The sequence below is a fragment of the Accipiter gentilis genome, chromosome 1, assembly GCF_929443795.1.
Source record: "Accipiter gentilis chromosome 1, bAccGen1.1, whole genome shotgun sequence".
Classification (NCBI taxonomy): Eukaryota; Metazoa; Chordata; class Aves; order Accipitriformes; family Accipitridae; genus Astur; species Astur gentilis.
The window spans coordinates 47861837-47877792 of record NC_064880.1 but is presented as its reverse complement, the minus strand read 5'-3'; the positions used below and the strand labels follow the sequence as shown (position 1 = coordinate 47877792).

At 40.9% G+C, this 15956-nt stretch overlaps 1 protein-coding gene across 2 annotated transcripts; it reads left to right on the top strand.

The window, feature by feature from the left end:
• Positions 1–628: 628 nt before the first annotated feature.
• MCM6 (minichromosome maintenance complex component 6) lies at positions 629–15498 on the top strand. Of its 2 annotated transcripts, XR_007507214.1 has the most exons (18): positions 629–738; positions 1458–1604; positions 2165–2275; positions 2781–3030; positions 3732–3897; positions 3984–4129; positions 5007–5157; positions 5814–5955; positions 6948–7089; positions 7231–7338; positions 7728–7883; positions 8925–9053; positions 10146–10307; positions 11419–11554; positions 11669–11836; positions 13343–13482; positions 14053–14296; positions 14792–15498. XR_007507214.1 is itself a non-coding variant. In XM_049809773.1 (17 exons), exons 1-17 carry the CDS (start codon positions 629–631, stop codon positions 14164–14166), a joined length of 2478 nt encoding a protein of 825 aa, XP_049665730.1. In that variant the 3' UTR covers positions 14167–15498. The 2 variants fall into 2 exon arrangements, 1 of the variants encoding a protein (XP_049665730.1); XM_049809773.1 differs by having other exon boundaries at positions 14053–15498.
• The last annotated feature ends 458 nt before the right edge of the window (positions 15499–15956 follow it).

Here is a 15956-nt window from a genome sequence, read left to right as displayed (position 1 = left end):
TAATTTACACCCTTTTCACCAGAGGCAAGTCCCTCAGGCGCAGCCTACCTACTGGGCCTTGGCAGCGAGAAGCTGCCCGAGAGGCTTTTCACGCAGGGAGCGGGGGTTTCCACGGCTCCACGTTTCCCCAGCAGCACCCCGGGTGCACGAGTGGAGTTTTAAACTCCGGTTACTGTCGCTGCTCAGCTCACCGCAGCTAAACACCGTGCTGGACGCCTTCCTCCACCACAGGCTTAAGTCAAGTCCTCCACAGCGTTTACCGGTTCACTGACAACACCAGCACCCCCCACAGCGGTTACAGGAAGCCCAGCGCAAGACTGAGGAAGCGGGATACTGACCGGGCTGCCCGCCTACCTCCGGAATTTACACTCTAAGCCCCCACCCGAGGCAGGAACCCGCCTCCCCCCCCCCCACGGCGGGCACGGCCGAAGGCCGCCCCGCCAGGCGAACTCGCCTTTTGGCGCGAAAACGTCCGCGGGAAGCAGAGGGCGGCGGGGCGGGGCTCTGCGGGACGGCGGCCGCCGATTGGCCGGCGAGGCGGCACGGCGGCGCACGTGGGGTGCGCCGTGGCGCGAACCGCTGTGGGGCCGGGGAGGAGGCGGCGGCGGCGGCGGCGGCGGCGGGCGGGATGGATCTGGCGGTGGCGGTTGGGGACGCGGGTGTGGGGCAGCAGCACCAGCAGCTCCGCGATGAGGTGGCCGAGAAGTGCCAGAAGTTGTTCCAGGACTTCTTAGAGGAGTGAGTGAGAGGGGCCGGGCCTGGGGGGGGGGGGGGTAGGGCGGCCAGGAGGCGGCGGGCCGCAAGCGCCTCACAGAGGGGGCCGCCATTTGGGTGAGATCCTGTCAGGGCCCTGGCCCTCGCGTTTCAGTCAGAAAAGCTCTCCCGTCGCCTGGGCCCGCCGCTGAGGCGCTGCTCTGCCGTGAGGGGCGTAGGAAGGGAGGGCGGTGCAAAATCGTTCCCAAGCAGCTTTCGATGGGGCTTTTGTTAGGTGCATTTGGCCCCTTTTATCAAAGTTTTGTGACAACCACGTTGAAAATCCCTTTTGTGGCTCGGTTGTTACGCCTTAGTACGTCTGACTCCCTACGTTTTGTCTCCCGAGGGACCTTTCAGCAGCAAACAAGGAAACCGTTAACATCACCCTGGGGAACGCAAAATAAAACCCGTTTTGCTGGTGCGCAACGGTTAAACCATGAATGAAATTCTGTGTGGCAAGCCAGCTGTATGAAATGCAGATCCAGTGCATCTGTGCTGGGGTGTTCGTAGAACAGATCTAGCAAGGGAGGTGGAAGGAGAAATATTGTTGGAAAAGATGTTTGCAAGGGACTGTGGGATGCCGTTGTTCTCCTGCATGCTCCTTAGCATGTGCAAACCTTTTCCTCTCTTTCTCTCCTGAATTCAGAAGTATTCAATTGCAGCCTGATATGTAACTGTGAAATGTTTTCCTGAACCACTTCCAGGTTCCAGAACTGCGATGGGGAGGTCAAATACTTGCGTGATGCCGAAGAACTGATTCGGCCAGAGCGGAACACGTTGATCATAAGCTTTGCGGATTTGGAGCAGTTCAATCAGCAGCTCTCTACCACTATTCAGGAGGAATTTTACAGGTAAAGTGTAGAGATTACCTGAAAGCTGAGCAATGCTGCAGTCTCAGGCCCATAATGTCTTACATGTTATGTAAAAAATAAGAGGCTTTCTGTATCCTGGAAACACTTATATTTAAAATTATTTTTTTTTTTTACTGCATCAAAACTTATTTCTTAGTGGCTTCCTCTCTGGAAACCATTAGTTAACTAGGCAATTGCATTTATTCTGGTAAAGAAGTAGATGGTCAGTGCAGGAATACAGAATAAACAATAGAACTTCTTGCTCTGCAAATATTTTATTGAGCCGGTGGCTTATTTTGAGGATCTACTTCTTAATATAAGGATAAAAGTGTCATAAAATGAGACTTTTAAAAGTCCATTTTCAGACAGCAAAGCAAATGGCGTTATTATGCAGTAATCTCATATTTAGCATGTTTAGATTAGCTTTTGCGTGTTCTTACATAATGTGGCAGTAAAAGCCGGAACCTGGAAATGTATGATACAAGCCTTTGATGTGGTCTAAAGTAAAGAAGGTGTTTTCATAGCTTCTATAAAATTTGAACTTATTTTCTGTATTTCAGGGTTTACCCTTACCTCTGCCGAGCAGTAAAGACTTTTGCCAGAGACCATGGAAATGTTCCTTCAAACAAGGACTTTTATGTTGCATTCCAAGATCTACCTACCAGACACAAGTAAGATGATTATTAATTCCAGAAAATTCTGCATTTTTACTACTGGGAAGAAAGCGTCAAAGCATACTGAAAACGTTTTGGTTATGTAGCATGAAATGTACAGTTGACCAATACAATAGTGAAGAAGTTTCCTGATCTTGTGCAGGATATTTTTTGAAACAGTTGTTCATTCGTGAACCAAACTCAGATGCTTACATTCATCATATTCCACAAACAGATGGACCTTCTCTAATTTAAAAAAAATGATTTAGATATGTTGCTTTTGAAGTACCAGAGAAGTAACTTTTGCATTGGTTTGACCTTTGGTATTAATCTAAAAGTTTATGTAAAATCATAAAATGAGAACATTATTCTAGTAACTTTGTTTCCTTTGTCTGTTACAACTATTCTTTAGTCACAGACTGAATGAAACTGTGTTGTGTCATAGTCCTTGGGTAGTACCCTCGGCATAAAAACGTCAACTCCACTGAAGAATTTAATCCATATGAATTTCTGTTTTAAACAGAATTCGGGAGCTGACATCAGCAAAAATTGGCTCACTGATGCGTATCAGTGGACAGGTGGTACGTACCCACCCAGTCCATCCTGAGCTAGTAAGTGGAACTTTCCTGTGCCTCGACTGCCAGACGGTGATTAAAGATGTGGAACAGCAATTTAAATACACGCAGCCAAACATCTGCAGAAACCCAGTCTGTGCCAATAGAAGGAGATTCATGCTGGACACAAACAAATCAAGATTTGTTGATTTCCAAAAGGTACAGTGGTGAGGTTGGGGGATGACAACAATGATGTTCCTGTGGTAGTTGAAGGGTGTTGTTTATACTGCTAAACATTGAAGACAGTTAGCTGTGGTTCTGTCAACATCAAGACAAGACCTCTAGAAAAGGCACTGGAATTTCTGCAAATGGTTTCTTTCTGTCTACAGAAGGCTTATGTTTAAGCATGGGAAATTACGAATAGTATCAGAGCAGTTTTGTGGCATGATGTTTATTGTCTAAGCCAGCCACTGAAAACCCACATATTCAAGCTGTTGTTAGTCTCATGTTGCAGGTACATCATGGGTAGTTGTTTTATATGAGTATGAAAAGAGGTGTCTTTTAGTATCTGCAGTGTTTTGCTCTTCCAGATTGATTCACTCTGCCAAATCCTCAGCACTTCACATCCTGCAGTAATATTTTGTGTCAGTCATGTTAACTGGACTCTTCAAGTTGCTTTTCCTAGCCCTCAGAATTGTCATTGTGGCTTCTGTGTATCCTCTTAAGTTTCCCCAAGGCTCCTTAGATACTGATCAGTGAAGGGATTTTTGGTTGTTTGTCTTATTGTAAGAGGAATTTCATGATCAACATGGATGGCAGCAATCAAATACTACTTACTATATTTATTAGCAGTTTAGCTTTTGAAGCAGTTTCAAATTTGGTGACATCCACTAAGTGATTAATATTCTCTCCCTCCCCAGGTTCGCATTCAGGAGACGCAGGCCGAGCTGCCGCGTGGTAGCATTCCTCGCAGCGTGGAAGTGATCTTGCGTGCAGAAGCAGTGGAGTCTGCTCAGGCAGGTGACAAATGTGACTTCACAGGGTCACTGATTGTCGTGCCTGATGTGTCCCAGCTCTCAACACCAGGTTTGTTGCTACCAGTCATGCCCTCGATGATATGTCCTTCCTGCTTGTTCTGGGAACGGCTGTTCTGACTCCCATCCTAATGGCAGGCGTGCGCGCAGAAACCGGCTCCCGGGTGAGCGGGACAGAGGGCTATGAAACCGAAGGCATCCGAGGACTTCGTGCCCTTGGAGTCAGAGAGCTGTCGTACAAGCTAGTCTTTCTAGCTTGTTACGTTGCACCAACAAATCCACGGGTGAGTCTCGAGAGAAAAGAAATTTAAAGGTATCGATGATTTCTGCTCTTTATGGTTTCACCTCAAATTAGGGAGCGGGAATGGGTAAAGCTTTTCTAAACATGTATGTGTACCACCTTCCTCTGCATTTGACTATCTTTATATTCTGATTGGACTTACATAGCAAGTTTTTTTTCTTGTCTTTGTTGTTCATAGCAGTTTTCACAGATGTGATTATTTACTTGCCAATGTTATCAATTTATTCTAAAGAGCTAACTGGTCCATTTATTTCCATTCAACTTTCATCCATTTCTGCAACATTTCCTTTGACTCCAGGAAATCATATTGCTTCATTTTGTCACAAGGAAAACAGTGATCCTTCCTGTTCCCTCTGGTTTATCACATAACATCTTGGGATGTTATTACAACATAATAAGTAATACTGACTATGGTTTTAGCATTTAATCTATAATTCTGCTAACAGCTTCACCGTCACATAGGATAAAAATAGCATCTGTCAGTTTCTTGGTGTAGGAGTTCCCTGCCGCATTCTAGAGTAAGAAAGACCTTGTAAATTCCAGTTAATGAAGAATGCTTACAAATGCAAATTTTACTTGAAGCCGTACTGGTTTACTCTCTTTAATCTCTGGACAAGCATCTCTCCTGGGTTTTTCCCACTAACTGAAGTTACACTCCATTGCTCTTGCCCCCTAGGAAATTGTCTGTTGGTTTTTAAAAGGTGTAAGGTGATGAGCTTCCTTAGCCTAAGGTCAGTTTTTCTGAATGTGTTCCTCCCATTTAGCTTACAGAGCAATTTTTTGTAACCTCCTGTCTGCAGTGCTCGCATTCAGTAGTGACCATGTTACTAGTTTTATTTTTTTAAATTTTATTTGTTTAGTTTGGTGGAAAGGAGCTCCGAGATGAAGAACAGACTGCAGAAAGCATTAAAAACCAAATGTCTGTGAAAGAGTGGGAAAAGGTTTTTGAAATGAGCCAAGATAAGAACCTTTACCATAATCTGTGCACCAGCCTTTTCCCCACTATCCATGGTAAGAGTCCAGTTGTTGCCTCAGAGAGGGAAGATTTCACTTGTGAAAATATTAATTCTTTTTGCTGTCCGTGTGGTGCCATTTTGGGAAAGCTTGAAAGCCCTATGCCAACTACCACAAACTCTCCCCTCCAGCACTGGTTATGCTAGAAAAGGAGAATCTGTTTCCTGGGTACTTGCTGTGTTTAATCATTAAGGCCTGCAAGACTAGTCAAAATGGTTGGGTTTGCTATTGGTTGATCTACTACTAAACCTCTAGCTGACAGTTGGATATAAGCTCTATCTTATATGGGCTTCCCTCAAAAGATTTAAGGGTTCCAAATATTCGTATGCTGCTGTGTATGTATGTTTGCAGTTGTTTCTGGCTCAGAGCTAGTTTGAGGACTTCTGTTTGTTATGTCTGAAAAGTTTGACTGGCTGAATTTGGTCCGTGTTCTGAGCCTCTGTAGCATAAAGGAATTCATCCGCTTTCTGAATCATTCTTCCATGAAACTGTATCAAGCACATAAATGCAGTTTTAGTAGATGTTTAGCAAATAGGTAAATTCTGAGTGGATGTGCCCAAATGCTCTAAAATTCTAGTGGGCTGAAGGTTTTTTAAATAGGAAAAATGTGGTGTTTTCTTTGGATTTTTAGTCAAGTGTCTTTTCTGGGGCAGGTAATGATGAAGTGAAACGTGGGGTCCTGCTGATGCTTTTTGGAGGAGTTCCTAAGACCACTTCAGAAGGCACTTCATTGCGTGGGGACATCAATGTTTGTGTTGTTGGTGATCCAAGTACAGCCAAGAGTCAATTTCTAAAGTAAGCATCTCATTAAAACTCAGTTTTTAAATATTGTCCAGAGTGACTAGAGCTGTAAATGTGTACTCCGCCTTTTCTATGTTAAACAGAGGAAAAGGAAGTAAAATATTTTAAGAATATTTTCCAGGAATTGTTTGGATGTGTTTGAAGTACTCAAACAGGGCTGAAGCAAAGTCAACAAGCCCCTGTAGTAATAACAAAGAATGAATTAAGATTTTTTTGTTGTTCTTTATGTAGTTACAAAAGTATGAATTTCCATATATTTTCAAAAGACATTGAATATTAAAAATACAAAATTGATTGCACATCTGAAAATATCAGAGATGGATGAAATAATGATTATTTTTTCCCCCCCTTTCTTTAGCTTAGTCTAAATTGGTAGGGCCCAACACTTTGGGCAAATAGACAACTATTAGCTCTGAAAAAGAATTATGAAATAATTATGTTTTATGCTACATCTTCTATTATAATGACTTTTTATTGGAAAGTCTATTTAATATGGTTTTATTTCATCATGCTGTTCATTTACCTCTGCATCGTTCTCCATGAAGCTGAGGTCCTTGCAGAGAGTACGCTGCAACTCTGTAGAGGCACCACAAAAGCTGCCTTAGGCTGCCTGTGGTCAGTCTCGCTGCTTCCTGCTATAAAGCCGTTTGTTCCCTTGTGCTGACATTTACCTGACCTGTAAGGAGCTGTGTTAGCTTGCGAAGTTAGCAGAAAACTTGTGGGAAGAGGTCTGGATTATTTTTTCTCCTGGTGTCATCATGGGTAAATAACAGACCTGTGACAGACTGCAGTTAGATAAGACTTAGTTTCCAAGGCTTGCTCAAACATCGTTAGAGGTGGGAGGGCCTACCTAAACATTAATTGGTTCCTGAAGGAAGCAACAATTCCTGACCTGAGAGGTTGAAAGCAGCACTGCATTTATCTTGTTTCTGCAGGTTTTAATCTGGCTTTTTACCTTTGTTCCTCACTGTTATGTCTCTCCATAGGCATGTGGACGAGTTCAGTCCTCGTGCTGTATACACCAGTGGAAAAGCCTCCAGTGCTGCTGGTCTAACAGCGGCTGTTGTAAAAGATGAAGAGTCTCATGAATTTGTCATTGAAGCTGGAGCACTGATGCTGGCGGATAATGTGAGTCCAGGAACTCGAGAGGTTTCTGCATCCCTGGAATGGTTTTGATTAATGATGAAGAGCCTCACATTGTCTTACTGATGCTTTTTTTCCAAAAGTGGTTGAATTTGGGTGACTTACTTTTTATTCTTCCACTTGCAGGGAGTTTGTTGCATTGATGAATTTGACAAAATGGACTTGCGGGATCAAGTAGCCATTCATGAAGCAATGGAGCAGCAGACTATATCGATTACTAAAGCAGGAGTAAAGGTAGCTCATGCTATTCCTCTGGTTGTGTAGTCTGTAACCTTGAAGTAACCTGACAAGAGGATATAGATTCGTGTGTGTTTGTAGAAGTAAAGAATGTATTTGCACTGTTAAAAACAGGGTGCTGTGAAAAGCAGTTTTAAGGGCTTGTTTCAGTATTGTTGGCAAGAGTGTGACAATGTTAAAATATTGATTCATCAAACTGTCCTGGGGCAGAGACTTGGTTAGAAAGGGCTGGTTAGAAGAGTTCAGGCTCTTTTGGGGAGTGATTGTTGTAATACCTCTGTTGAAACTCCATCTAAAAGATGTTATGCTGCCCCATTGGAATTGCAATGAGTTGGTTTAGCAAGTGGTCACAGATATCATTCTTCTTTCTTTTTATTTATTGTCAGGCTACCCTGAATGCCAGGACCTCCATTTTGGCTGCAGCAAACCCAGTTGGCGGGCGTTATGACAGATCCAAGTCACTGAAACAGAATATAAACCTGTCAGCTCCCATCATGTCTCGCTTTGATCTCTTCTTCATCCTTGTGGATGAATGTAATGAGGTAATTTTAAGGAATTGTAGAATAATTTATGTCAGAAAAGACCTATGGACGTCTAGCCTAAAGCAGATCATTGAGAGCAGGTTGCCAAGACCTTGACCTGGTGAGTTTTGAGTATCTCCAAGGATGGAGATTCTACAGCCTCTCTAGGCCCCTTTGACAAGTCTCATGTGTTTAAAAAATGATAATAACTTTTATATCTAATCAGAGTTTCTCATGGTTCAGTTTGTGTCAGTTGCCTCTTGTCAATCTGTACTTCTAAGGACAATCTGGCTCCATCTCTATACCTGCTGATGAGGCAGTTGCTTTCTTTTTAAGCTGAACAGTCTCAGCTCTTTCAGCCTCATACATCATGTGCTACTGCCCTCTGACCATCTTGGTGGCCCTCTGGAATCTTAGGTGAAGCTGATCTCATGAGAGCGTCTTGCTTCTGCTTTTCTTCTGTCTGCGAAGTTAGAAGCTGGCAGTACAAATTTTAACATGCTCTGCTGAATACAAGGATACTGCCTTTTCATCTTGTAGCGATTTGACCTGCAAACTTAACACCATTAGTCATTTTTACAAATTGCTGGTCACTGAGGCTAAGCAGCTACCACCTGTCTGTGTGGTGTTTGCCTTGGGAACGCATGAGATACAGAGATTAATGCTGGTTCAGCCCTATTCTGTCTACTGTTTTGCTCAGAGTGATTATCTAATTGAAAAGGGACTGATGAAAGAGACAGAGTAGGCTGAAAAGGAAGAAAGCAGTTCCCACGCTGCAAAGTGCTGTTTTCTGCCTGTTCTATGGCTAACTTGTAACCCAGGAGAGTTCCAAGAGTTTATAAATCCTAAAACTGTCTTTTATCCCTTCTCTGCTATGTTTCCTTGTATTAAAAACCTCCAGGGCATTCTCTTGGATCTTCTGGCAGAGAGTCTGGCTTCTGGAAAGACTAGCTCTGCCATGAGGAGTGCAAGTGAGGGAAGGGAGCGGGAAGGAAGAATATAGCTGTTGTTTTGATATTTGGCTGATGTTGTGAAAGTGGTCTGACAGCAATAATATCCCAGGTTACGGATTACGCCATTGCCAGGCGCATAGTGGATCTGCATTCCAGAGTAGAAGAATCTGTCGATCGTGTCTATTCATTAGATGATATCAGAAGGTATCTACTGTTTGCAAGACAGTTTAAACCAAAGGTAATTTTACATTCTTGTATAAGTTGTTCTGTATGAGGAGGTCCAAAGGAATAGTCATTCTGTATCATGCTTTTTTCCAGCAAATACAAAGACAGTTAGTGTAATGTTCTCTCAAGAAAGGAGCCGTAAACTCAGTTGTTATCTAGAAACATAGCATATTTTGGAGGCATGTACTCTTTTTTTGAACTCCAGAAACCCAGTGAGCCCAGCTGAGACTATGTTATAATCAGTAGTCTTAACTGCTTTGGTGGCAGTTCTTAGCCTCTGTCTAGAATGATTGAGGGGTCGTTTCATAGCTTTCTCATACCTCAAAAGCATGGCTTATTCAACACGGCTGCTGCAGAGATTTTTGTATTTTACTGACTTATTGCTTAATCAGGCAATTTGTTTGTTTTTATTTTAAAAGGGTATTGTTCCTCAATATTCCTTTGCTTTCTTTGTGGTAAAATACAGAACATGGGAAACCACTCTTAAGTACAAATTTTTGTGGTCTATCCAAGTGGCAGCTTGACTGGGCTGTGTGTTAGATTTTGTAGAAGTTCTTCTAATGGAGTTCTCAAATGGAAGGAGAGGACACCCTCCCTTACAGTGTTTTGAAAACTCCCATTTCATTTCCATGTGGTGGGGAGTTTGTTTTCCAGCTGGATCTGTGTATGTGCAGATAGACTCAGATTAAAAAGCATGTACACAAAGCTGTAGTTAGTGTTAGTATGTGAAGTGTATGCTTGTGTGTCTTCTTGCATGCAGAATGAAAGGTAAATAAACACAGAACAATCTAGCAGAGACATGCATGAATTTTACCTGGAAGCAAGTCAGTGGAACATAAAAATAGAAATTATCAAAAATTTGCTGTAAAATAATTATGCATTAATGTACTTATACTTACTGTAATATCATTGTTACTGTAATTATTACAATATAAGTATAGCATAATATGATTGTCATTATATTTATGTATAGTATAGTAGTATAGAATATTTCAGAGAAAACCAGCTAGTAGAGAAAAGTCTTGGAACTGCCAATCTAATGCATGAAGCACAAACTTTAATACTTTTAACATGGCAAACTGTCATACTGTCTTATGTCACAAAGATATCTAAGGAGTCTGAGGACTTTATAGTGGAGCAGTATAAAAGACTACGGCAGCGTGATGGCTCTGGAGTGACAAAGTCATCCTGGAGGATCACAGTGCGACAGTTGGAAAGCATGATTCGGCTGTCTGAAGCTATGGCCCGTATGCACTGCTGTGATGAGGTATCAGGTTTTTGATTAAAGTTTGTATAAATGTTTATATAAATGTTGTGGGATTACTGACATTGCTATTTGACTATGGTATTGTATATATTTAAATCCTGTGGGTGAGGAGGAGGGCTTGGATCATATTTTCACTTGTGATGTGGTCATACTTGGTCTGAATTTGTATGCTAGAAATACTGTTTTTAAGGTATATCATGTAAGACAGAGATCAGCTGGTCCCAACTGGACATGCATGTTTTTGCATTACAGTTTTATCAGCACTCTTAGCCTGTTACCTGTCAAATCATGACAAATAGGAAGAAAAATCATCTATTAGTATCAGCTAGGGCTGTTGTCAGTCTTTCCTAATCTTGCATAGTAGCTCTTTTCCATCTGCAATCTAAAAAGCTGAAGTTCATCAGAGTATCTGAACGTCCCTAAGAGTACCCATATTTGTGATCTGAGCTCCACCTCATGTCAACTAATGTTGAAGCGTATACTGTGTTATGGCTACTAACTGCGGTATGACTATCACCCATCTAGTTCCTGCTTTAAAACTCAGCAGGCTTTTTGAAAGGTTGATTAGGGGTTACGTGACATATCCAGTGATAGAAACTTGCTCACTGGTTGTGTAAAAAGGACACCCATTGGGTTCTTTTTAACTAAATTCAGCTTGTAAAGAAACAGATATCTTCTAACTTATAGCTCAGCTAGAGGCGATTTTTCCAGTTTCTGCTCTTCAGTTCTGGAGGAGAGTCTCATTAATTACATTTTTTTTCATATTGTTTCTGTTCAGACACATTTCTGTCATGGTTCTTGCTCCACTGATCTTTCTTCAAAATGTTCCTGGCTTAAGTAAAAATTTTATTGATTCGACATGATCACTAGAGCCTGAAAGATTCATCAGGCTGCTTATTCCCTCCATAACCTTGTGTGAACTCAGAGTACTTGTAGTGGGATATAGTTTGACTTGCAGACTCTTTACTGCTTAGCATTACTTAGGTGAGATGGGTAGAAAGACCCTTTGTCAGAGTCAGGGGTGAGTTTCTGGAGTTACTGGGAAAAAAAAAATTCAACACTAGAAGAGCCACCATGCCTATTTAATATGTCTTTTCCAAATCTTCCTCAGGTTCACCCAAAACATGTGAAAGAAGCTTTCAGGCTTTTAAATAAGTCCATCATTAGGGTTGAGACTCCTGACATCAATTTAGACCAAGATGATGAACAGCAAATGGAGGATCAAGAGGACCAAGATGGCGTCAATGGTAAATTACTTGTAAAGAATTTTTTCAAAGGGGAAAGTACTTCCAGTCTGGTGTGCACCACCACAAACAGTTAAAAGATGTTATAGATTTAAACCTGGGCATGTGTCCAAATAGGTGAGGCAGAAGCTCCAGCTGGGGTCAATGGTCTTGTGAATGGGATCAATGGCCACACTGAGGACATGAACAAGGATGCCGCACCCAAAGCTTCTCTTAGACTGGGCTTCTCTGAATATCGACGAATTTCTAATCTCCTGGTGCTGCATCTCAGGAAAGCAGAAGAAGGTAAGAATTTGTTTATTAAAAAAATGGCAGACCCTGAGTTCAGGGAGCAACTGTTACTACATCTCATGCTGTTGCACTTGGGATTTTCACTCCTGCTGAGACACCAAACTTGTTAGGTCAGGTGTGAACATGTACACATGTGTCTATACTACATCTGATGATACAAACACGACTTCTTGGACTTTCTAGCTCTGGTATCTTAGTCATATGTCAAAACCTGGTAAGTTGAGGAGCATGTCAACAGAGCAGATCCAGAAAAGGATTTGTAGGATATGATGGTTTAACCTAGCTAGAAGAGTCATTAGCAATGAAAACTGTAGCAAGAGCTTTAATGTATGCCAGCAACCACAGCCTAAAGTATATACATAACCAGTATGTGCCAAATGGCTACATCATTTGTTGGGGAGATGAAATAGTTCAGTTGCAATAAGGCTACTTGTCGTGGTTTAACCCCAGCCGGCAACTAAGCACCACACAGCTGCTCACTCACTTCCCACCCCACCCCAGTGGGCTGGGGGAGAAAATCGGGAAATGAAGTAAAACTCGTGGGCTGAGATAAGCACGGTTTAATAGAACAGAAAAGAAGAAACTAATAATGATAATGATAACACTAATAAAATGACAACGGTAATAATAGAAGGATTGGAATGTACAAATGATGCGCAGTCCAATTGCTCACCACCTGCCAATCAACACCCAGCTAGTCCCTGAGCCGCAATCCCCCCACCCCCACTCCCCCCAATTTCTATACTAGATGACATCCCATGGTCTGGAATACACCGTTGGCCAGTTTGGGTCAGCTGCCCTGGCTGTGTCCTGTGCCAACTTCTTGTGCCCCTCCAGCTTCCTCGCTGGCTGGACATGAGAAGCTGACAAATCCTTGACTTTAGACTAAACACTGCTTAGCAACAGCTGAAAACATCAGTGTTATCAACGTTCTTTGCATACTGAACTCAAAACATAGCACTGTACCAGCACCTAGGAAGACAGTTAACTCTATCCCAGCTGAAACCAGGACACTACTCCTGTAATGAAATGCAACAGTTGTCTCATAGCATATACCAATGCTATGAAGTTTTTGGAGGGGTGTGGAGGCTACAATATTTGTTCAAAATGCTGAGTCTGTGTAGAAGGATGACTTCTTTGGCTTTGTGTGACAGTGATTTTCTTTTGCCCTTGTTTAGAGGAAAGTTGTACGAGTCCTTACGACTGCTTTTTCTTGATGCTGAAGGCTGCTGTTATTGCTAGGCTGCTCATTTAATTTGTAAGCCACTTGGATGCAGAGAACTGAAAGCTTCAATTCTCAATCTAAATATCCAATTATCTATGATACAACAGCTCCTGCACAAAACATGATTATTTAAGAAACCTAAGAAAGTCTCATGTTTCTTAAACATCTTAAAAAGCATCTCTTCAGCATTTTAAATGTTAACATGTAAATCCTTTCTCTTACGGTTTGAATGGTATCTTACTGCTGCTGTGTGTATGCAAATTATTTTTTTGCAGAAGAGGACGATTCATCATTGAAGAAGAGTGAACTTATTAATTGGTATCTAAAGGAAATTGAATCTGAAATAGAATCTGAAGAAGAACTAATAAATAAAAAGAAGATCATAGAGAGAGTCATTCACCGGCTTACGCATTATGTATGTATAGGGATGTGTGGATAGTGAAAAAGGGTTTTAACTTATATAGGGCAATGATTCATTTTTAATAGAACACATTCCTAATTTGAGAAATATATTTTGTGCTTCCGTGTTATTGACTAAAATAAATTAGAGATGTGTGTAAGTAAAAGTCCAAAGCGCTATATTATGTCCCTATAGAAGTGTAAGTAATATTTTACTGTATTTCTGTAGTGTTAGTTATACATTAGGATACAGAAATATAAACAACACTTTATTCAATGGATACCTTTAAGTAATGGGGGCACTGGAGCAGTTTGGAGGAAGAAGTATGAAAATATAAAATACTTCTAACTTTTAAAGGTACAAAACCAGTAGACTGAAGTGTTCCCAGAAAGCATACAGCATATAAGAGATTTCCACTGAACATAATTGTTAAGATTAGGAACCTGTTAAAGAGGGAGTTTACAATTAAAAGGATTAAACAATACATCAATAAGAGGTGCTACCAGTATAAAAAGGAGATACCTTTCAAAAAGTAAAGACAAACCTTTCTATTCTTGTTTGAATACAAATTTCTGTCTGTTGCAGGACCACATTCTGATAGAACTGTCCCAGTCGGGACTGAGAGGATCCAGAGAAGAGGAGACTTTTGATGAAGACCCATACCTGGTTGTCAACCCAAATTATCTGCTGGAAGACTAAGGGCTGAGAACTGGATCGTAGAGCTGACTAGCTACATGTTGGAAAATGCATTCTTTTCTTGCAAGGGTTGCTGTATAGCTAACTTCTTAAATTCCGATGAATACTTTACTATGGAATGCGCCAGTGTGTGGTTAGTAATGTATGATTGCTCATTTACACTGAGCATACCTGGAAAGCCTTTAAAGAAAGGCCACACTTATATATTAGTTTCGTTATTAATTTCTGAGTTTCAATGCTGTCATCCAGATGTAGAGGAGAATCAGTCAGTAGCCCTTTTCACCATCAAGCTATATAGGTCCTTCTGTTTTGAATGAGAGGAATTTTGCATTGTTCTTCTATTGTATTTAGTAGACTTTTTATGCTATAGGTTTTTACTGTTTTTCTTATTAACATAAATAAAGATCATTAAATGTCTGGAGATGCCTGGGGATGGATTTGTTGTCACTCATATGTGGGATTGCTATTTTCTATGCCTATGCTTTGAGGCTGAAAACATAGTGATCTAAATGTTTAATGTTTTAAGAAAGGTTATATTTCCTGGATGACAGATGCTGTTTTTTAAGAAATTTTTTTAACTTCCAGTAATGGATAATGAGAAACTCTGATTGCTTCTCTTTCTTTTTAGATGGACTAAAGATGTGTATGCTCCTGTTGCATATGTAAAATAGAAAATTGAAAATAGCCAAGCCCAAAGCAAGACTTTAAGTCAGGAGGTCAGAAACTCCCATCTTGATGAATGTCTTGACTTGTAAGTGAATTGAAAACTGCCATAATTTGTGAGGGATTTTTAAGACTATATTTGTAAACTTGTAGATTTTTCTATGAGAAAATTTTACTTACATTTCTGTTGTTCTCAATTATTTGCTGTATGCTATAGGATTATTAAATAATCTATTAAGAATTAAGGATACCTGGAATATTTGTCTTGTCAACCTGATACTGGCACCTAAGAAACATTTGTAATAGCATGAAAGCTACAAAAGCTATATATTTTAAGTATAAATAGTGTGAAAGAACTGTTTCTGAAGCAGGTCCAGAAACAGAGCTGATTTGTAAGACAGTCTTCCTTTTCCTGTTAGTGTCTCCCAGCTTTGGAGAGATATGCCTGAGTCTAACTAAGCATATCGTTAAAGATAACAGGAATGGAAGGAATTGTAAATATTTGTCACCAACAGCACTACCACATCACTGGGCACTAGCTCACTAAATGCAGTAAATTCTCTCCACTAACTTCTTACATAAACTGCGTCTTGGCAAATGCTACATTTCATGAAAAATTGCTGCCTACCTGCAACAAGTTTCATGTTATTCTGTATTGTTCATTTACTTTCAAAATAAGGACAGGAAGATGTTTGTACTTCATTATGTGTTTTCCCCTCCACCCAAGCTTTGTTTGATAATAAATATTCTTCACATAGGAGAAAGTATTTTTTTTCTGCTTCTCTTTCCCCAGATCTATATGCTTCATAGGCTATGAGGGGTTATCTGAGTTAACACTGCTGTACTGCAAAATAAGCAGCAGGTGGTGCTGTAAAGTTCGTATTCAAACTTGTTATTCAAACATAGGGGAATAAAAAGAAAAGAAGAGTACATGTAGTTGTTCAGAACAGTAAGCACAATGTTTCAGCAAGCTTTGCTGGAAAAAAAAGAAGTCACCTGGAAATCAAACAGGGTCAAAGTATACAAATTACAATCCCTATACAAGGTGTAAGATTGGTTATTTAAGTAACAGCAAATGTTGAGAGACGTTTTCTACTCTAACTTAAAGGTAGTACTGCTTGACAGAGCAA